We start from the raw sequence: 21,729 nt of genomic DNA, 5'->3' as shown, positions 1-21,729 counted from the left end.
TACTACTATTTCAAATATAATATATACTACATACATACGCGCACGTGTGCGTGCACGAACACAAATAGGTGATTATATATTTTTAATACATACTAAACGTAAATTGGCTTGTGAATATTTCCTTTATATTTGTATGGGCTTTATATTCAATGATAATACAATGTTTTAGAATGGCTTATTCTTACATGTGTAACATTTGTACAAGAGCGACTGTATTCTTTACAACATACTTCATGTTTTTGAACAGTATTCAATGAAATTTCTCAATGTTGCCTTGAGTCTTATTTCATAGCCCCTTATGATCCCTAAAACATCGCATACGTTAAGTTCGAGAAAGGTTATACGTTCACTTTACTTGAAAAAGTTTTTTCCCGAACTTGTGTAGAATGTTACATCATCTTATTATATGTATGCATCAGTTGAAAATAACTTTGTTTTATATTCTTTTCGTATTCATGATTTATATGGTATCGAAGTTAAATACAGCATTTGTATTATAAAATAGTTCAATTTTTTGTTTTTTGACATAAAACATTTTCGATATGAATGCATTGTTTAAATCAATATTATAAATACGTATATACTTATATATTATTTTTTAATATTTGATATTTGAAATATACATAAACAATAATATAAATAATCGAAACATATAATGATGCACATTACCAATTGAATAAAAATTATCTGAAAGCAATCTGATATATTTAAAATTATTTTAATCGTTACTCAATTATTCTCAATTGTACTTTTTTCAGAGTGTAATTAGAAATATCTTCTCCTACATCTATGCTTGTTTTTATCCTTTTATATAAACTGACCAAGGCACAACATTATATCAGTATAAAAGAATCACACATTACTTTTTAGTGTTTAATTTAAAATTACATTCTGTTCAAAATTTATTGTTGTGTGTGCAAAGAACACAAATTCACCCCAATGCTTACAATGGTTGTCTATTTTATTCTACAATAATAATATGTTATGGAAAGTTTATACACACATATATAGAATAAGGTGTATAATATCGTTTTGGATAATGTAATTAATTATGCATTTGTATCATGAGTAATTTTATGATCTTTTCATTTATTTTTTACTTTTCTTTTTACATGAAATATTAAAGTGTAAAATCGGTTGTATTCTCTGTATGTATTTTCCGTTTTTCAGCAAATTATACATTTTTTAGGCAAAGCATAATTTAAAAATTATTCAAAACAATAATATTAAATACCTTATCTGTATTGTATGTGATTATGCGTGCATGTAAATCCATATTCTAAATCATCTAATATTAAAATAGTTCATCCAAATAATTGATTCTATATTTTATATCTTAATTTAAAATAATCGTGCGTTGATTGATGTAAAATGACACACCAGATCCATGACTTCTTTTCTCGCTTTAACGTTCCCCAAACTAATTATCTCGTTATTAATCTTCAAATCCAATTTACAATACTAGGTATGTTGGAATATGACGTTAGTACTTCCATTCAAAGTCATTGGGCATCTGTAGCACACAATTGAATTTTTTGAAGTCTTTTTAGAAGATATTTTAATTGAACTCATTGTCATTTTCATATTTTGAGTATCATTGATAATGCATTATAATTTTATATACAATATTCAATAATAAATGATAAATGTGAGAACTAACTTTGAAACAATTCTTCTTTTATAAAGAAATAATGTATTATACAACTTCATATACAAATTATATATAACAAATGACAAACATGTATTTACACTTTGCATATTGTTATATGTACTATAAAATTATTACCGCCATATGTAATACTTCGCCAAAATAATTGTTTCATTTCTTGTACAATAATAGTCTCTTATTTCTTTCTTAGTATATAAGTTACAAGTAACTAAAAACAGATGTACAGATAAAACGGAGTATTACCATTTAAATTTACTGCACTTTTCCATCAATGTAAGCCTTTATGGCAGTTTGACATTCTACAGAACACCAATGCTGTATCAACAAATATGTTTCTGATTCTAATGCTGCATCCAATTTTTTTCGCAAACTATGACGTAACAATGTCTTCGTAGCTTCCATAGACTGAAAATGAATAAACAGAATATTAAATAACAGTTCTCAATGTATATGCAAACAAAGAAAATTCAGGATGTATAGAATAAATATTAATTAGTTTTATATACATCACTGATACGAGTGCAAGAGTGCAGTGTTCCTATTTTCATGTTTAATACAACATTGATTCTATAAATCAATTTAGTTGTATGTATAAAAATGATTATTTTAATTTATTTCCTATTATTCACAATAACTAGATGTTTTAGTTCTTATGTTATAATTAGCAGTAAATTAAATAATACTACATTCAAGTACTGGGATGGTGTATGTATATCCAATTATTATATAGATAGGATAGATAATATTTATAAAATATTATATATAGAAAAAATATGTAATATATATTATTACAGATTAATGGAGAGAGTGATTTGCATGAATGTGTAATAAATGCAGTATGTAGCGTAACTCATAACCGATTTTGGGTATCTAGTTTAACAGAAAGACTTTGTCGTTGTTCTAATGGAAAAGAATGTCCTTGGCAATGGACAAAAGAACTTGGAAATTCGTCTATTTCACTTAACAACAAATCGCACATGAAGGTATGTACAAACATAAATTTCACACACATTTAAACCTATATTTAAAAATTATCTTTTTCTCTTTTATTTTTGCAGTTTTGTGCTCCAATAACAGAACTGAGCACATGTAAATATAATCAAGAAGGAATAGAAATTCATGGTAAAAGTGATAGAAATAATTCTTATTTAATACCATATAATGTAACTTTAAACTGTAATTGCCCAGGATTACATTACTGGAGACTTAAAAAATATACATATTTAGAAAATGATTTTATTATACAAACATTTAAATGTGTAAAGGTAGGTGTTTTCGAATATTTGTAAAATGTATATTTTAATATATTTTAATAAAAGCTTGTATACATTTTAATAAATCTTACTTTACTTTTTTTTTATATAAAGAAGAATGTGCAACACTTACTAATTTTGTGGACACATACGGTCTGATCTATACTCAACATACTATAGATGCACTTGTCCAGAAAATCATTTATGCATTTTCCAAGATAGAAACAAAGAGAATGTTCAAGAACTATTATATTCTGGTTCTGCTTATAAAGGTTACTGTCTACCATTTAACAATGCATAATGTTCACTTCACAAGTCATAATTTTAATTTAATGGACGTATCATCTATGTATCTAAATAATAACAATATTATAAAAAAAAAGCTTATATAAAATACATACCTGTGAGGATTGCTCACTCATAGCTTTTAGGGTTGGTAGTAATTCAACTTGAAATCTATCAGGCCATAAAACTCGAGTAACAAGACCAGCTCTTAGTGCTTCACTAGCTGTTAGAGTTCTACCACCTAATAATAATTCACTTGTCTGTAATTTTAATTCAAATTTGATTTAATATTACTTTTACTACATGTAAGAACCTTGATTAATTATGAGAAAGATGTAATGCTTAATATACTTACAATTGCACTTCCTAATATATGTGATAAAGTAAATACAGCAGCACCTTCAGCAATTTGCCCTAATTTACCATAAGGTGTACTAAATGTGGCTTTGTCGCTAGCTATCACAAGATCAAATAAAGGCAACATTGTTACTCCAAGTCCAACTGCAGCTCCTTGAACTCCAGCAACAATAGGTTTGTTGAACGATGCTAAACTTTTAATGAAGTCCCTAAGTACAAAAAAAGTGAACTTTTTAATTAATTAAATATATGTAACATATGTATATGATACATATTTATACAAGGATAACTACATACTTAACTGCATCTGCCATTTCTTGGGCATGTACCCGCCGTTTTTCTTTATTTGTATGTAGCAACATAGATAATTCGAGACCTTCACAAAAACTGCTACCTGTTGATGTTAATAAAACAACTCTACAATCATCATCCTTTTTTAGAATTGATAATGTTTCACGAAATTCTTGCATCACCTAAAAGAATTAATGTAATGCGATATATAAATAAAATTATGTATTTATAACATAAAAAAAAAGTACTAAATATATAGTTTCCGCCATAATTTTATTACCTGGAGAGTGAGAGCATTTCTTATTTTTGTCGAAGATGATGGTGTAAGTATTAACTGCACAAGATTTCCATGTCGACGTATATTTATTTCCTTATTACTAAATTGACTTCGAATTTCCATTTTTGTTTTATTATTATCTGATTCTAGTGTTTTGGTTGTATTTGCATTGACTAAAAAATAATCTTATTCAGTACCTCATGTACTACATAAGAATGTAATTATTATCATAATTTAGTAAAAATATAAAAATTTATTATAAATATGAAATACTTTTACTTTTTTAAAAATGATTTCACCTTTTTTGCGATTTGTTGCTGAATTTGCAGACCGACTCCCAGCATTGACTACTGATAGCGCATTTGCAGCTTCTGCAAGGCAGGCTGAAAGTTCATCTTCTTCTTTGGAGAATTCTTCATTGTTATCTGGTTCATTTGTTTTAGCAAATGTAACTTTGTTCTTTGTAGTTTTCTTTGTTTTTGATGTTACCTTACCTGTAGCTGTACCATTTGATCTTGTAATAACTTTCCCTAAACCATTATTAGTTTCATCTGTTTCTGGTTGTTTGGGATTTTTATCAGCTTTTTTTGAATCCAACTTTTTATTAAGACGTTCAGGAGATACCATTTTATCCTCTACAATGTTAACAAAATCAATTCCTGTATCACTTTTTTGTACAATCTTCTTTTTACTTTTTTTTACATTTATTTTTTCGTCTTGTGAATGTCGTCTTTTTGTAGATCTTAAGGAATGGAATCCCCCTTCATCAACTTTAACTCCTTCATTTTTCTCTGGAGTATCAATACTAACTCTAGGACTTCCAGATGCACTGGAAAATGAGCTAGATGAATGTCTCCTAATTATAACAGATGCATCTGCTGCATTTCTTATTTTTGCAGGTAAAATAAACTCTTGAGATAAATTTATTTGTTTTACTGGTGTGGCTTGATCTCCAATTTTTTTATCTACTTGCATATCATTCAAATATATAGAAGTCCTTTTAGATCTTGGTTTTGATACACCTGCTGAAGTACGTAATCTTAAAACTGCATTACGTACTAACTTTTTTCTAAGTTTAAGCTCACGTTGTACTTTTTGTATATCCATAACTTTTGCTTGAGATTTGGTAATGGGAACTAATCTTTTTTTATCTGGTTGTTCTACATCGTACAATAAATTTACAACACCTTCATCTTGAAGTAATCTATCTATTTCGTTTATGATTTTCTTTTTTGGTTTAGAATCTCCAGCATTATTTTCTGTAGATCGTTTTGTCCTTGAGACTATCTTTGATCCTGATTTCTTTGATGTGTTTAATTTAGTTTTTAAAGTAGCAGTTTTCTTATTTGAAGATATGTTTTGCCTTAATATCTTTTTTACTGCTATATTTTGTTTAGTAATAGATTGTGATCTCTTTTTATTAAGATTTTGTTTTGAAGGTTTTATATTACATACATTTTGTGTATCATCAAGATTGTCTAATGTTATATCTACTTTATTATTATTTGTGACATGTTCTTCTGTTATTTCATCTGTTATTGTGACATTAACCTCATCATTGGGAAGCGCCATGGCCTCCTTAGATACATGATTTTCAGTTAACAAGCTAATGTCAGGTGGAGCTTGGTCTTGAGGTTGCTTCTTGCCCAGTGAAACTTTTCCTTTATATACTTTTTGACGTTTTACAATGTTCTGTTGTTGTTCATGTTCCCTAGCTTTTTCTGTAAGTTTTCGTTTTCTACCTGATCTTGACTCATCTACTCGTATATCTATTTTTTTTTCTGAAGTATGGGATTCAATAAGCAAAGAAGATGAAGCATAACCAGAAGAATTCGTATCCTCTACAGATTCTGTAGTTTTATTTTTTGGTTCCATTCCAATTGTTTCTTTCTCTGTTTTAGGTACGATTTTTGTTTTTATTGTTTTAGAAGATTTAGTAGGTGTAGGTTTAATTATTTTCTTTTTTTTCTGTATACTTCTTTTAGATGATGCAACAGGTAATTCCAGAAGCTGTTTCAATGCTAGTTCTCTTTCAACTAAGGGATCAAGTTTTGGTGGTGTATTATAACCACTTTGTTCAATCTTTACTGAACGTTTTCCTTCTTCTGCTAAAATTGGTGGTTTTAAGTTAGACCAATCAGGGTCAACATCACCTTCCAGTATTGCTAACAGCTCTTTATTATCAGAATTGCTTTCTTTGCTAGTTCCTGTACTAGTATTATCTGATGACTTTTTATCACATTGAATAAGGGATTGATTAGTAGGCTGAGGCAATGGTATAAGTGCTGGTAAAGCGGTTCCTGGACTACCTACTAATTTACTTGATAATCTCTGGGTTAGTTTTTTAACAAAAAATATATCAGGTCGTGGTGGTTGTTCTACTACTTTTTGTTTCTCACGGAATCGTTCTTTTAATGCTTCTGCTATTTCAACCTGTGAAGGTTGGCTGGTTAAATTTCGACCACGATTAATAGGGATAATTTGCGAAGTTTGACTAAATGTCACAGTATCATGTGTTGAATCTTTTGTAGACTTCCCAACAGCCTGTGATATAGAATGAGTTAGTTGGTCTTTGAGTAATGATTTTATACTATTTTGTTGTTTTTTTATAGTTTGATTGTTATCAAGTTGTTCCTTTGATACTTGCATTTCTTTGTTTTGTTTAGCAACTTCTACAGCCTTCCCAGCATCTACAACTGGTTCTTTTTCAATGCATGTAATTTCTTCTTCAACCAGCACAACTGTGCTTTCTTCTATAGTTCGTGTTTTTGTGTCATTTAGTAAACTTTTCAATTCAATTTCCACAGTATCTGGAGTTTTAGATACCGACTGACTATCATCTTCTGCATTTTCAACACCCCAATCATCAAAGATATCCTGAATTACACTTCTTTTGTTAGTTATGCTCACTTTATCTGCTTCACTTATAGATTTATTTCTTCCTTCTGTATTAGCAACATGTGTAGGTACGACAATTTTATTATGAATAATTTTCTTTTCTACATTAATTTTGTGTGAACTATCAAAAGATTCAGTCCTGCCATTTCCATTTGTTGTTTCTTGTTCTACATTATATTTTGCATCAGTATTTTTACAATCTTCGTTTATGTCCTCTCCTTTAATATCAGTGCCTTCTTTAATACTTACATTCTTTTCTTTAATATCAATGTCACCTGCAGTTCCTAGATCATTAATTACCCCTGAGGTAATAGGAGTTATAGAATCATTTCCTGTCTTTGTGTGATTTAATACTTCCTTATTGTCTTTCTGGCTACAATTTTCAGAAACTTCTTGAGACACAATTTCTGTTGAGATTACTTCTATAATTGTTCCATCACTTTCTTGTGCATAATCTATCAAATTAAATTCATCATTTACAATTTCAGTGTTCTTCATTTCTTTTTGTTCTGCAGAAACATTTTTTTCATTGGAATTTACAACAGCATCCTTTTCATGTACAGTTAAAACAATATTTTTTTCTGTACTTTCATTCATTTCATTAATAGTTTCCACAGTTAGTACCATTACTTCTGAACTACTATCAACTAGTTTAGACAAATCTGTGTCTGTATCCGTGACATGCAATGTTTGGTCTTTATCATCAAAAGTCTCACTAAGTGTTTTAATTAATGCTTGACACTGAGCATTAGTATCATCAACTGTATCTATATTTAACACTGTACAAACGTTGTGTTTCTCAATGTTTTGTTCACCCTCATTTGTATTAAATACTTCAACATTGTTTGTACTTTCTTTATCTAAAGATGTGTCATCTGCATATCTTGAATGATCTCCAACCTCGGTTGTATTTTCTGCTTGCTCTTCTTGAGATTTTCCATCTTTTTTACATTGATCATCAATTTGTGGATCCTTATCTATTATTTCTTGTTCTACTTCATTAACCGCAGCGTTCTTTATGCTCTCTGTCTCACTACTTTCTTTACTTTCAAATCTTTTATTTAAATCTGTTACATCACATTTATTTACTACTAAAACATCTTGAATTATATTATCTTTACATTCTTGTGACTTATTTTCTTGATTTTCTGGAATATCCTTCACATCCTTTACAATATCAGTTGTTGATTCTGATATTAATGAAGAAGATACATTTACTTTTATCGATGATTCTACTTTATTAATGTCACTGTGCACTTCATCTAATTGTTCCATGGTAAAACATCAAGATTGTTACAATTACTTAAGAAGTCATGGATTGTCCTGTTGATAGAAAACAATTACTGTCATTAATACTTAAAATATATATTACAAATAAAATAGTCAATCAGAAAGAAATAAGTATCAAAGTTTACTTGTCATTTACTTTTTTAAATGTAAATTGAACAGTACGAATAGTAGATCCATAATCTTATTATTTACTAAATACCAAATAAAATTTTAAACTATCATAACCTTACTAAAATTTTTAAATCAGACGAAAATGAACTTTTAATTTTTTTCTCTGATTTAAACAAAATAAAATTGCAAATAGTGCACAAAAGAGGTTTAAATAAATTGCGATAGTTAATTTTATGTTAAAAAATACGGAAGTTGTTTTATATCAACTAATACATTTCGACATTCCTGAGAACAATAGTAAATAGCGCGTTGTAGATTCATTTATAAAGTGATATAACTGATTACACGTTGTCCTACAATAATATTATTCGATATGTTTTAATTAATGTTATTTTACTTAGCGTTTTACATTGTTTAATAGTATATTTGTTAAATACATATGTATATATGATTTTAATGGCAGAGGAAGAAACTTACCAACCAGGACTGGCGTATCCATACCGTGTATGTTCCAGTGAAAATCACACATTATTTAAGTTCTGTAAGATTGGTTTTAAAGTAGAACAACTTTATAAACCAAAGATTTTATGTAAAATGCACTTTAATGAACCTCAGATGGGAAAAACGATTACTTCCTTATATCCAAACTCAATGTTTACAAGAATGAAGTCGAAGGTCCGTACTACTGTCATCAATTTAGATACTTTTTCTCAAAGTTTTTTAATGAAATTAACAAATTAAGAGGTATGAGATTTTCATTTATAACTAGAATTTGTCATAGGTTCTATGATATATAATGAAAATATAATCTTTATGAAATTATAACCGGTAGTTAGAAGCAATTAATTAAGGGAGATTATTATTGGCCCTTACATAGTAGCGTTAAAATATGAGAAGTTATTTAGTTAGAATTAAAAATAATTCCATTCCTATTTTAGAATATTATAAATAAATATATAATTATACTAAATTATCAATGAACACTTGACAATATAAATGAAGTAAATTATAAAATATCATTATCAAGTAAAATAATTAAGAAGTTATTTACTTTATGAAGAGATATTTCTGTCAATAATAAAATAAAAAATTTCTTTTATTATTATTTGAAAGAGAGCTGCTTTTTATGCTTCGAATTTTTTCAGCGATAGTAGATAAATATTTATTTTATATGAGATTCATTCATTTGCCGATAGATGACAGTGAAATAGTTTTCTATGTATATTATTGTTTTGATCATCTTTATCTGTACATTTAAAGAACACATTAATCATAATTTTTGTATTCTTTTTAGATCTAATTGTAATCATGTTGTTATTTTCCATAATTGAAAACGTGATTATCAATTTTAAAGTGGAGAAGTTAGCTTTACCTATTATAATAAATGTATGATACATATGTAGTGGAACAAAATGTGTATTTTTAAAATGAAATAATAATAAAGACCTTAATATTTATTTCTTTTCTAATTTTAATACTTTATTTTCGTATTAAACTATCTCATTATATGAAATGAAAGTTCATTCGTTTACGTACTTACACATGCCATTTTAGTTAGGTTATATGTATGATACAAAAAAGTTTTATCAAATGAATACATTGGTCCATGTGATAATTGCGATAAATCCAGTTAATCAGTTTTATCGGTTGTAGTCATTTATATGAATAGTATCTTTCATGTTTTTCCACTAAAAAGTACAGTTTCTACGTGACAGGCATTACTTACATAACCCCGATAAAGACGTTCTTGTTTTAAAAATTTTAAATAGCGACTAATTAAATCGAAGAGAAATGTCTCCAAAAATTGTTGTTGTTGGTTCATGCATGATTGATTTCACTTGGTAAGTGATCATTTTGCTTAACGTAAGTATAAGCAATTTGCTTAACTTTTTAGAAAATGTAGAAACATTACAAAATGAAGATTAATAAAGAACCTTTTTCTTTTTATATGAAAATTAAAATGGAGTTCCTGCAATATTTGAATAACTAAGACTTATATGTATAATATACTGCAGCTGAATTATATATTTCCAAAAATAAAATCCTTATATTTAATGTTAGACATGTCGAATACATTAAAAAAATATAAATCTATATTTAATCGAATGAATTTAAATTAAATATACTTTCTGTCATATTTATTACATAATTTATTGTATAATTGAATGAATATGTATCATTTTCTAGCTTTTCTCCCCGTTTACCAAAACCTGGTGAAACATTAATTGGTACTAAATATGAGATAAAGTATGGTGGTAAAGGTGCTAATCAATGTGTAGCAGCTGCTAAGCTTGGTGCCGCAACAGCAATTGTTGCTTCTGTATGAATTTTAATTCTATTCGTGATCTCTAATAAATTATACTATAAGCAATAAAATTAAAACAATTTTGTGGTAATTAATTTTTATACAGTTAGGTTCTGATACTTATGCCCAAGAGTACTTAAAAATATTTAAAGAAGAAAATATAGATGTTTCTCATGTTCAAATACAACCAAACCAACACAGTGGAATAGCACATATTACAGTTGCCGAGAATGGTGAGTAATAGCAATTAATTCTGACAGAGTTTGATAGAATTTAGTTTTACAAATGTTTAAAGTACACGAAATTTCTCGAGAAAAATTTGACAATTGTAGGCGAAAACAGTATAGTAATCGTATTAGGATCGAACGCGTTGATGAGTTCCAACTTTGTGGACTCCGCGACCAACATGATCAAGAATGCTTCTATTTTATTATGCCAATTTGAGGTACCTCAGGAAATTACTCTACACGCTTTAAAGATTCACAAAGGCCATGGTCAGTTGCCCTTCGTAATGTTTTATTCTTCCATGAAACACACACATTAGTTATGGAAAATGGAATGCGATAGGTTTGTCCATTGTGAATGGGGCACCCGCTAAGGAAAATGTCCACCCAGATTTATGGAAACTCTGTGACATATTTTGCGTCAACGAGATAGAGGTATCTTCGAACTATCAAATTATAAAAATTAATTTTTTTTTAGGAATTTATTTTTAATTTAATTGTAACATGTATCTATCTGTAGGCGGAATTTATGAGTGGAGTGCAGCTTCAGGGACCATCAAGTATACAGCAGGCTGTTGAAAAATTCTTGGATAAGGGTTGCAACATAGTGATTATTACTCTTGGAGAACAAGGAGCGGTGTATGCGTCTCAAAGCGATAGAGTAATTAAAAAAGTTGGTACTACTCGCGTTCAGCCTGTAGATACAACGGTACGTTCAATGATCTTGTTTGTTTAGTATGCAGATATAGAATATTTGTCTGTTTCGCTTGTTCTAAGCTTTAAGAATCTTTCTATCTTCCATTTTTAAATTTCCTATTTTGTTACCTCCTTATACATCATCTATAGAGAAAAATTTGTTTATGCTTGACAATTAATTTATAAGCCAAAGGGACGATAGTCCGTGAAATCGTATCGCTGATATTCACGATATATGCACAGGGAGCTGGAGATGCATTTCTAGGCGCTCTTGCATATTTTAAAGCTTATCACCCAGCGCTTTCGATGGACGAATGCATCCGAAGAGCTTGCGTCGTTGCCACGGATTCCGTGTTGAAATTCGGTACACACGCGAGTTTTCCGAACAGGAGCAGCCTGTCGCCGGATCTGTTTGCTTGAATTAATAAAAATGTTGTACATTCTATACAAACGACATATCCTTCCGACATCTGTTCCTTCTTTTATTGTTATTTTATGTCGTTGTACTTCTTGCTTCTTATCTAACTTTGTCATGTTTTGATAAAAATAAAGTATTGTTAAAAAAGTAAAATAAAAATGAGCGATGATTGTTTATGTATACTCCAGCTTCATTTTGTCCCGTGTTTTTTGTTGCATCCAATAATAAAAACGAGGCGACTCTTACGCGAGAGGAAATTGTATAACGTTGACTGAATAAAGTTTTGCTGTTCTATTTTATATTACTACTATATCTTAATTAGTGTAAAGTAATCGAAGAATGAGGTTTCAAAATATTAAAAGTGTTTGAAACGAGCCACGAAGACAAATCACAAAATTCTATGAATTCCCTCTATATTCTATTTTCCTTATCGCATAAAATAAACCTGACAGTGGGTCTCAATTTATATTTTCTCGGTATCCAGTGATTCCAATATGTTCGTTGATACACCCATACAAAAATTTCCGATACATTTATCAGATTACGGAAGATAGTGACGCCTAACTTCACAAAAAACATGCTAATCTCTCTCATGCATAGTATTCTGATCAATTCTAAAGTCTGTACTGCAGCACGCTTCTGATTGTCGCTGTTCTTCGAGACTGTACATGGATTTTTATTAAAACTTGTATAACTCTATACAAGTAACGAGCAAAAATCTATGAAAAGATCAGGCTCTGATTGCATCGAATTTTAAATATAAATATAATATAAATATTTAAATATAATAAAAAACACTAAATTTTCATATTAAAACTTATTTCAACGTATAAAATAAAATTGATTTTCCCGCGAAAGATTCGTAAAGCATCAAGGTCTTCGATCTCGCGTGAAATCCCCGAGACAATGTTTTCAATATTCCTTCGGGCAAAACAATAAGAAAATGTAAGAGACGTTGCGGGAATGGTAGATTGCGAGGACTCATGGAAAATCGTTGTGATCAAAATCGTTCATTCTTTACGTAAGAATCAATATTACGTGAAAGTGTCCAGTTCTGGAATTTGACTGGTTTACGCGAATGACGCGCGAACTAATACAAATCCCATCCATCTAGACCCGGCGCTATTAAACGACTAGTCAGCCGTGTCCTCAAACTGGTGGAACTTCTGATCACAATCGTCACCGCCTGCGTAAGAAGTCTGCCACAGTAAAATATGTCGTCCGAAAATGCCAACAGGCAAAGGAGTTGTGTTAATTATGTGTGGTAACGCGAGGAATCACGATCCACCATCTCTCCCTTTTCTCATTTTCCACGAACCGGTGCCACTGGCCGGTGCCAGCCTGTTGGCCACTTTCCTTCCTCCATAGATGAACGGTGACGTCTGCGCCGGAAAACACCGCTATCTTACATATTTAAGGGGACGCGTGTTGTTGCAAGAGGAAATGAAACAGGGACCCCATTGACGTCACGACGGCCAATAACGAAGAAAGCATCCACGATGGGAAACTAAATATCACCCGGTACGAAACAGGGGATTGGTCACTCCCGAGGTGGAGATGCGGTGGCTACCACCCACGGTTTCTTTACCTTAAAACTCCGGCAGTGGACAGGGAGAGTTCACTCAGTTTTCAGTAAACCGCCAGGAACGATCCAAGCCTCTTGAAACAGTTCTTACACCTCGACGACTAAATCGAACATTTCTCGGATAAGATTCGGTGAGAACGAGAGTTGGACAGGAACTTGGTCGGAAGTTTCTCGAGTATCGATCGGTGTTGGCAGTTCGTCAATTTTTAGCCTAAAGAAGCAACGATCAATTTGGATCAAATTTTAAACCATGTCTCTATACACCATCGTGGGGATCATTGTTTGCATTCTGCTCGTCAACTTCACAGAGAAAGAATTTACAGAGGCCAGGATACAATCGGAGAGGTTCCACGTTCGCCATCAGGGTATTTATCGACAACTCCGCAAGGTACGTCATCTGATCGAGTCTAGTAATCAATGGAGGTCAAAGAATTTGTCGAAAATCAACGACGACGGGGCCGTATGGATGAATTCGATAGCTGCGCAACGAAAACGACGCAATTTGGAAATAATAAACGATGGGTTCGTGGTGGAAGTGAGCAGGTTGCAAAATGCATCGATCTGCAATTACACGATTGAACCAGTCGGTGAGATATTTGGCAGCCGGGTGCTGAGCAATCTACATCACATCAAGTGCAATCCAACCGATCTTGGTAACAAGTGTCAGAGTAATAAGCCTCATTGTTGTATACAGACCTATGAAATAATAGACCTGCCCATCCCCAATAAAGCGAATGAACCAGTGACGATTTATACCGGATGCGTATGTGCGCACCTTCATACGATTAAAGCGAAGAATTTTAAAATGAAAGGACTGGATTACTAATGATCATAAATCCCAGCGAAGAAATGATATCGACAACGTTGAATTAGATGGAAGTATCAGTTAGGGGTTTGTATAGGTGATAATCTCACTATCCTAACATTCATTAGTGATAAGGTTAATATTCAGTGATTTAAAATATGCGTTTAGGATATCGTGTAGAATAGTTACTGTATACTCGTAGTTACTAACTCTGTGTTAATTCAACATACGTTAAGTGCCTTGTTAGATATTAAGAACATAATATTGTTGTTTCGTTTTCTCGGTCCAGACCATTCCGGTAATTATTCGATCTATATTAAGTATGTAAATGGCTAGTTTTTTTTATCAAGTAATGTAGCTTGATAACTATCTGAGATAATATAATGATCAAAGTCATGAAGCCAATTACAATTGTAGATACGTAAATAAACTTGGAATGTTTAGTGACGTCCGGATACGGAGAATCTCGATTTGCTCAATACTCGTTGTTCCACGGACAAGTGTGTCCTTGTAATATTATGTAATAAGATATTATCTTTGATTATTTATAGAATGCAATCGGTTCTGTTGCCAAACAATGTGATAGACGCGTCATGCGGTTATTTTTTATACGACTATTATTTATACTATTTATTCTTCTTTTACTTATCCTTTGTACGTTATGAGGTATTGTAGTTGTAAGCATTATAATTGTCATAATTTTTTATCGAACAAAACAACCTTCAATCTTTCTACGATGTATCGATAATACACACGAACTATTAACATATTTATACTACGATCTTTTTATTCCAGTAGCATCTTTTCCTTTAGAAGTATTTTATATACCTAATGATATATCATAACATTTAATAAAATATCTTATGTCTAACAAATATTTCGTGTCATCTTTTTCTTATTCCTTTAAGCCTTCTCCTATCCATTTTCACGACATTTCTTACTGAGCTTTTGAGTGATAATAGTAACGCCGAAGAGAATGCAGATTGTCGGTGTCTCAAAGAACATAAATCTATTTGATACTTCACGATTACAGTGGTTATAAAACGTGATTGCTATGATTGGTTTCTATGAATTTTTCCCACGTTGTATCTTTTCGTGAAAGATCATTGGAGCTGTTCGGGGATTTACTTTATCCACGGCATTTTAAATTGGAAATGCGACGTTCTTTGCATTGTTCTTTAGATCTCGATGAAGACGCTTCATAGAACTTTCAGCATCTATCGAACATCATCCAAGAGCCTTCACGGCAGTTTCATCTCCTTCTTCTTTAATAAGGTTCTTTAATAAGGTCATCAGGTGTGAAGTAGGTACCGGATATTCGCGATCATAGAATGTTACGCATGACTCAGAAAATACCGAGGGACTGAACTCTTGAAATCTTGATCATCAGGACGTCCCACTACGGAAGAGTGAGCCACGCGCCTTCCGACATTAAATCAGTCCATCAAAAAAACCAAAGCACTGGGAGAAACCCTTCTCGACTGACCGACGCAACGGCACGGTTACGAAGAAACAGTTACACGTTGCGTTTCCTCCCTTTCCTGTATACCAGAAATGATACTATCAGTGTTTAAAAAATTAGCGCATGATGAAGCGTACAAGTGACTCTTTAATTCATTTTAGTGGGTCAATAAGAACGTTCTGCAAGATGAACGCCGCGATTATGTATTTGCTTGTTGCAATGACTGAAGGAGAAAAAAGTTTTGTTATAAACAGATTCTGTACTTGTTGATCCTGAGCAAATTTTGCCCGTAACAGCAAAAAATCTGGTATCAAAATCAAAAAGCTTTCAAACACTCGAGTTGATCCGTTTGACTTTCGAATGTCTCATGTAAATATCTATGAAAAGACTAAAATTGTTTAAACGCTTTTTAGTCAGTTACTTGACATTGTCCCTAATATTACAAACTTTACCAACACACCGTTCCTTTAATTGATTTTTCACATTGTTGTTTATCGGCGAACTCAATGGCATGCAAGGAATGCCAGTCACCGGTGACCCCCGTGATAATCAACCCGATCAAACAGTTCTTAACATTACAAGTATTATAAACTTTACGGACACGCCATTCCTTTAAATTGCTCTTTATACCATTGTTCATCGGTGATCCCAATGTCGTGCAAGGAACGCTAGTCACCGGTGACCCCCGTGATAATCAACCTGATTAAACAGTTCTTGATATTATCGCTAATATTACAGGTATTATAAACTTGACGGACACACCGTTTCTTTGATTGATTTTTACATTGTTGATCATCAGTGATCCCAATAGCGTAGAGTAAGAAAGGCTAGTCACCGGTGACTCCCTTGATAATCAATCTGATTAAACAGTTCCTGAAACAAATACTGTCGCGATATCAACGAAAAATGAAAAAAGTAATAATACGGAGAAAAAAAAAATGAAAAGATCGATTCAATCTCGAGCTGGTGACACACGAGGAAATTCGTGCTTATGCTAATCGGCCTACGTTAACCGGCATTTCTCGACCAGATACTCGTGTGTTTCGTACGTAATAAATTGCGACACAAGCCGGTTGTCGGCGACGCTGTGACACGCTCCAGCGGCTCGCGTGCTGCATCAGGAAATCCCGCGGTAACACGCGTCTATACGTGAAATCGCGGCTGAATCAGCGTACAACGACACCGGTCGCGCGCCTCGCCGCCTCATACCGCGCGAGCGTGACGTACGCACGACATACATACCGGTTGGAATCTCATTCACTGATCGAACGAAGACGCGAGACGCGAGTCTTTTCCCTCTCTTCGGTTAGGAAACCGCTGTCCAGACCGATTCCCTTGCAACTTTTTCCATAACCGCACGGCATCGTGTCGAGGACACATCCTTCACGGAAAACATGTTGAATTCGCGATCTTACCTCGCGGAAATCACCGGAGGATGTCACATGACTTGGTGCAATGTTGTGACATCGCGTTAAGATCTCTGTGTTCCCCTGACGTGGATATTTATTGATAGAACATTGCAGTTTTATGCGTTTTATCCTTTTCTTTCGCCGAACCAACGGTGCATCATGGAGGTTGCTAGTTATGACGAATATGATTTCATGGAGATGATTGTACTCACCATCCTGAATTTTTACGCGTTCTCTTTATTGTCTCTATAGGGGGTTTCGTGGTTTTGATATCACACAAGATCTAGGTTTATATATAGGCTGCGTAGAAGCTACGTTGATCAACTTCACCAACTTGGAAAACACAGAGAACCTAACCCCAATGCTAGACTACAGTTAACATTGTTTTTTAAATCTACCTTAGAATTTACCGTTATCTATGTTATCTTCTTGCGTTGAACGAAATTGTGGAAGCATGTTATGTAATAAAAATTAATAAAAAATGGAGTTGATTAGTGTGGTTTCTGAGTAGACCTTTCGATTAATTGCCAGGATTTTTCTTTCCTCGTCTTAATAAATGCAACGCGAAAAGATCGTAAATCAAGCACGATATTGTAGGTACATCATGCGCAACTTGTGGAAGAATGATGGAAATTTTCGAAGTATTTAAAAGCATGTGGATATTTTTAAAGAGGAAGAAAACATCGCAAGAATTTGTCCTTTTGCAACAACAGAATATTACGATGTTTTTTCCACGTTTAATGTGATCAAGGAAATATATGATCGACGAAATGCGCATAAAAAATATAAGTTTTTAAAGACAGCTTGTTCATTCTTCTTCGTAACGACTTCCTATCATTTATTGTACCTTTATTAGCAGCTTTGCAGTGTTAAGAGACATATGAATCGTTTCAAGAACAACCAAATTAGAAACTTAAATGCGGACGTAGCTACAGTCTGTGATACTACATTCTGATTCACTCGTCATGTACCAATCGTATTTAACTCAAGTTGAGTCACAGCCAACTGTTCATTTCTCCTTAAACCTGACATAACCGTTACTTCCGGAGCGTTATACTTCACGTAGTATTCGAGGTTGTTCGATGGTTTAATTACAGAACTATTTTTAAATGTTATTAATTGATCTATTAGTTGATAATAATTGAAGAAATAAACGAACGAATAATTCTGTTGGCCCGTGTAAAATTCAGAGGCATCTTGCGAGAAAATTTCCATCGATTTTACTCTACATTGTCGTTGCCCGGTGAAAAATATTTTCAATTAACGGCTCACAGAGGCGAAGGTATCGATAGGGGGAGAGAGAAACAGTTTTTCTGGTATCGGATTTCGAAAGAATAACGGCCGTTAAAGGGTTCATAACGAGCAGAAACGCGAACGGCGTATTCCGCGCTTTTGCGAGGCGGTACACTGAAATTTTATATTTTTCCCCGGCGCAAATAAGAACGCGAAACTTTCATATATTTTTTTTCTTTTTTTTCCCTTCCTTCCCCGTGTTCCTTTCTTTTTTTTCTTTTTTGTTATTATTTTGTTTTCCTCCCCGGAGAACTCCGCCACCAGTACAAGCTTCAATTAAAACTCCTGAAATACCGTTTATTATAATTTTTGTTCAACAAAGGAAACGCATCGACCGGGAGTACGGCCGGTTTACAAACGCAAAAATGATATTTTTCTTTAATTTTCTGGCTTCCCTTTCAATGGACCGTTGGCGTGTTTCGACGTTAACAGAAACGTTTCGATGTTTTCTCTTAATAGGAAAGCGGGAGAACAAAAAAAAAAAAAAAAGGATAAAAAAGAGAGAGGATAAAAATAGAGCAGAATGAAAAAAACGTGATGAAGATCTATATTTTTTGCACTCCTTCCTGATTGAATTGCTTGATTTTTTAATTTCAATTCGGATAACGTCAGCGAGAACAATCCGTGACGTTTGAACTTTCAACATCCTCGAAGAGAAGCGAGATCGTCTCGAGATCCGTCTTCGGATCCTCTGATTTTTCTTACTAATTCGCCATTCTCGTGTCGTTTGCTCGATACACGATGAAAGCAAGAAGCATCTTTTGTTGGAAAAGGGCGATCTTGAAACGACGAACTTCCTCCCGCCTCGTTTCTCCAAAGTGGAGCACTTTCTGTCGTCGGATAAATGCGATTTCAAGCGAACTCCTTCTCCTCCTTCTTTTCTCCTACATCCTCCTCCTCCTCTCTCTCTTTTTTTCTAACTCTCTATCTTTTACTTTTATTTCATCCGGATGCCACCGAATCGAATTTTTGTAGACGGAGTTTTGACGGTGAAGACACAACGCGGTCGAAATGGCGGCGAGACGAGTTAAAAGAGAGAGAGAGAGGGGCACTTCAAAACCTTCAACAGGTAGAACGGGTTCAAAATAATCCTCGATGCTCTTTGAGACCGCCTTGTACAATCGGTTGTCTTAGTGGCTGTCTGCCGGCAACTTCGTACCCTTTATCTTCGCTGTGTACTTGAACTTCGAACGAAGTTTAAACGCGTGCAACCGCGTTATTACATCTGCGGAAAAACGTCTTTCAGCCCTTTAGCCAATCAAAACGTTGTTCTTTCTAATCAGAGATTCATCCGTTTAATCAACGATTCCACCTATTCAACACATTTCCGCTGCTGCTTTCAAATTGAGCAGCTACTATAACAAGTTCTTAAATAAACGCTCCGTATCTCTGAAACCGTAATGTTTGCAGTAATAAGGATGCAGCTTGAATATTTGAATTGTATTTTTTGCAAAGATATAGGTTTCGTATTAAAAATTTCAAAAGTTTATTACTATGAATTTACTTTCAAGAAGTAACTTTCGATTTTCAATCGGTTTATTCGTGTAACTGGAAAATAGCATAGTCTCGTGATCGCAGCAGCCTTTTCAATCGTTATCACTCGTTATCAATCGTTATCAAGATTCGTAATTTTGGTTCTCAAAATTGAGTCATTAGACGTCACGTCCATCAGGCAAGCGCTAAAGAAACAGAAAGCCGAAAACATGTCACTCGGCGCACTTGTCAGCTCGAGCCATTCTTAGTCCGACGGTAACGAGCACGGTTACAGTAGCGAGACGCAGAGAATGAGAGGAGAGGAGTGGACGATCGAGGTAATTGACAAAACGAGCACGACGATCAGTTAAGGGGAAGAAAAACCCAAACGGAAAGGGTGCCGTGAAACGCCTTGGCCTGCAACTTTAATTTCCGACCGGCTGATAAAAAAAGTTGCCAGTCCGGTCCGCTTCATGAACATCTCGCCTTTAACGATACGCATTATGCCAACGATTTCACATAAGATTTAGTAAATTAAGCAGCGTGTCGTAGTAATTAAATACTTACGAAGATACCAACTGAATTTCCCATGAAATCTCCGTAACAAATTTTTCGTCATTCAGCCATGAAAATGTTACACCCATGATTGGAAATATTTTTTAGGAATAAGTATCAACTATTTTTTGCGAATTCAGGCTTCTTCCGGTAAATAATCGTTACAGGATCCTGAGAATTCACTCGTTTCATTATCAATGCGTACAGACATGTGTAGATATCTAACTAAATATTACTAATATTTTATTTATTCAATGTTGTACCTTTAAATTTCCCATAAACGCGTAAAAATTCGCTGTCTATTAATAAATAAATCCCGCGTTGATTGAATTTTTAGCAATTCCAACGTTTCCAAACAGAGCCTTTCTTACGCAGTGTCTGTCCACTTATCATTTCTCTGTTTGTAATCTCTATGTACGATAAAGGTTTGACTACCCAGTAGAAGGAAAAAAAGGTAAGAGCTATAATAAGAACAATTTCTTCCATTAATTTGACAAATGGTGTTTCCTCCTCTCGCTCGATGATCCAAGCGAAAAAGCCCAATCTAGTAGCGTTTTTCACCGGCTTCCAAGGCGGTCGAGAATTGTGGCACGCGACGAAAATTGCAGGTTACTAGAAGTCTTGCCGTATACATATTTATGAGGGTCGTAGAGTTGTTTACTTTTTATTACGAGGGGGGAACGTGATATCCCGCGAGGACAGGACCCCTTTGTTCTTACGAACTTTTTATTTCCGCGATCCCGCGGCCGTGCGCCGGGCCGCATTTCAATCTCGCGGATGAATGCGCGCGCGAACTTCATAAACATCGAATCGCGGTTTCGATATTAAATTTATCGCGATACCCGGTGCTTACAATGCGAGCGCGTGTCAAGCGTATTTTTTCAATAGATCCGAGACAACCGAGGCCGCAGCTCGGACCGAGGAGAGTGCGCTTAATTCTTCATGTTTTTATCCGGTTAAACAGGTTGCTGGGGGGGGGGGGGGGAGGGCGAGTGCGTGCTTGCGTACACGCGTTTCTCTTATTCCGTTCCCGGGTGCTCCTCGAGTTTTGTTTCGCGCCACTCTTTTGTACC

At 33.6% G+C, this 21,729-nt stretch overlaps 3 protein-coding genes and 1 pseudogene across 5 annotated transcripts in view; 3 read left to right on the top strand and 1 right to left on the bottom strand.

The window, feature by feature from the left end:
* Window positions 1-171: 171 nt before the first annotated feature.
* LOC138179043 (putative leucine-rich repeat-containing protein DDB_G0290503) overlaps window positions 172-21,729 on the bottom strand; it is a 127,408-nt gene continuing 105,850 nt past the window's right edge. The window contains exons 1-7 of one of the 3 annotated variants that reach the window (XM_069111478.1): window positions 8,909-9,128; window positions 4,432-8,353; window positions 4,136-4,305; window positions 3,862-4,037; window positions 3,563-3,773; window positions 3,324-3,467; window positions 172-2,074 (exon numbers count right to left, since the gene is read on the bottom strand). In XM_069111478.1, coding sequence (XP_068967579.1) covers window positions 1,922-2,074; window positions 3,324-3,467; window positions 3,563-3,773; window positions 3,862-4,037; window positions 4,136-4,305; window positions 4,432-8,305 — 4,728 coding nt within the window. In that variant the 5' untranslated portion in view covers window positions 8,306-8,353; window positions 8,909-9,128 and the 3' untranslated portion in view covers window positions 172-1,921. Of the gene's footprint in view, window positions 2,075-3,323; window positions 3,468-3,562; window positions 3,774-3,861; window positions 4,038-4,135; window positions 4,306-4,351; window positions 8,354-8,908; window positions 9,130-21,729 lie in introns of those variants that run through there. The other 2 variants (XM_069111477.1, XM_069111476.1) reach the window with 2 other exon arrangements.
* Window positions 2,190-3,330, top strand: LOC138179067 (uncharacterized). The gene is made up of 4 exons (XM_069111513.1): window positions 2,190-2,374; window positions 2,464-2,652; window positions 2,728-2,934; window positions 3,035-3,330. The coding sequence occupies exons 1-4, from the start codon at window positions 2,267-2,269 to the stop codon at window positions 3,056-3,058; spliced, it is 528 nt and encodes a 175-aa protein (XP_068967614.1). The 5' UTR covers window positions 2,190-2,266; the 3' UTR covers window positions 3,059-3,330.
* LOC138179060 (ribokinase) lies at window positions 9,674-12,254 on the top strand. The gene is made up of 7 exons (XM_069111506.1): window positions 9,674-10,272; window positions 10,619-10,751; window positions 10,843-10,969; window positions 11,069-11,230; window positions 11,304-11,395; window positions 11,481-11,669; window positions 11,900-12,254. The coding sequence occupies exons 1-7, from the start codon at window positions 10,223-10,225 to the stop codon at window positions 12,074-12,076; spliced, it is 930 nt and encodes a 309-aa protein (XP_068967607.1). The 5' UTR covers window positions 9,674-10,222; the 3' UTR covers window positions 12,077-12,254.
* LOC138179106 (uncharacterized) lies at window positions 13,289-15,587 on the top strand (annotated as a pseudogene).

The sequence above is a fragment of the Bombus flavifrons genome, chromosome 4 (genome assembly GCF_040668555.2).
Source record: "Bombus flavifrons isolate JBK064 chromosome 4, iyBomFlav1_principal, whole genome shotgun sequence".
NCBI classification, from domain to species: Eukaryota; Metazoa; Arthropoda; class Insecta; order Hymenoptera; family Apidae; genus Bombus; species Bombus flavifrons.
The sequence above is the reverse complement of the archived record's forward strand: the minus strand, read 5'-3'. Positions and strand labels throughout refer to the sequence as shown.

What these genes read in the sequence shown, in the direction of transcription:
- LOC138179067 (XM_069111513.1), top strand. Translation starts at nt 2,267, where the DNA reads ATGATTATTTTAATTTATTTCCTATTATTCACAATAACTAGATGTTTT. An exon ending in CATTCAAGTACTGGGATGGT is followed by an intron (nt 2,375 to 2,463) that starts GTATGTATATCC and finishes ATATTATTACAG; the next exon opens with ATTAATGGAGAGAGTGATTT. An exon ending in ACAACAAATCGCACATGAAG is followed by an intron (nt 2,653 to 2,727) that starts GTATGTACAAAC and finishes TTATTTTTGCAG; the next exon opens with TTTTGTGCTCCAATAACAGA.
- LOC138179060 (XM_069111506.1), top strand. Translation starts at nt 10,223, where the DNA reads ATGTCTCCAAAAATTGTTGTTGTTGGTTCATGCATGATTGATTTCACT. An exon ending in TGCATGATTGATTTCACTTG is followed by an intron (nt 10,273 to 10,618) that starts GTAAGTGATCAT and finishes ATCATTTTCTAG; the next exon opens with CTTTTCTCCCCGTTTACCAA. An exon ending in TTTGCGTCAACGAGATAGAG is followed by an intron (nt 11,396 to 11,480) that starts GTATCTTCGAAC and finishes ATCTATCTGTAG; the next exon opens with GCGGAATTTATGAGTGGAGT.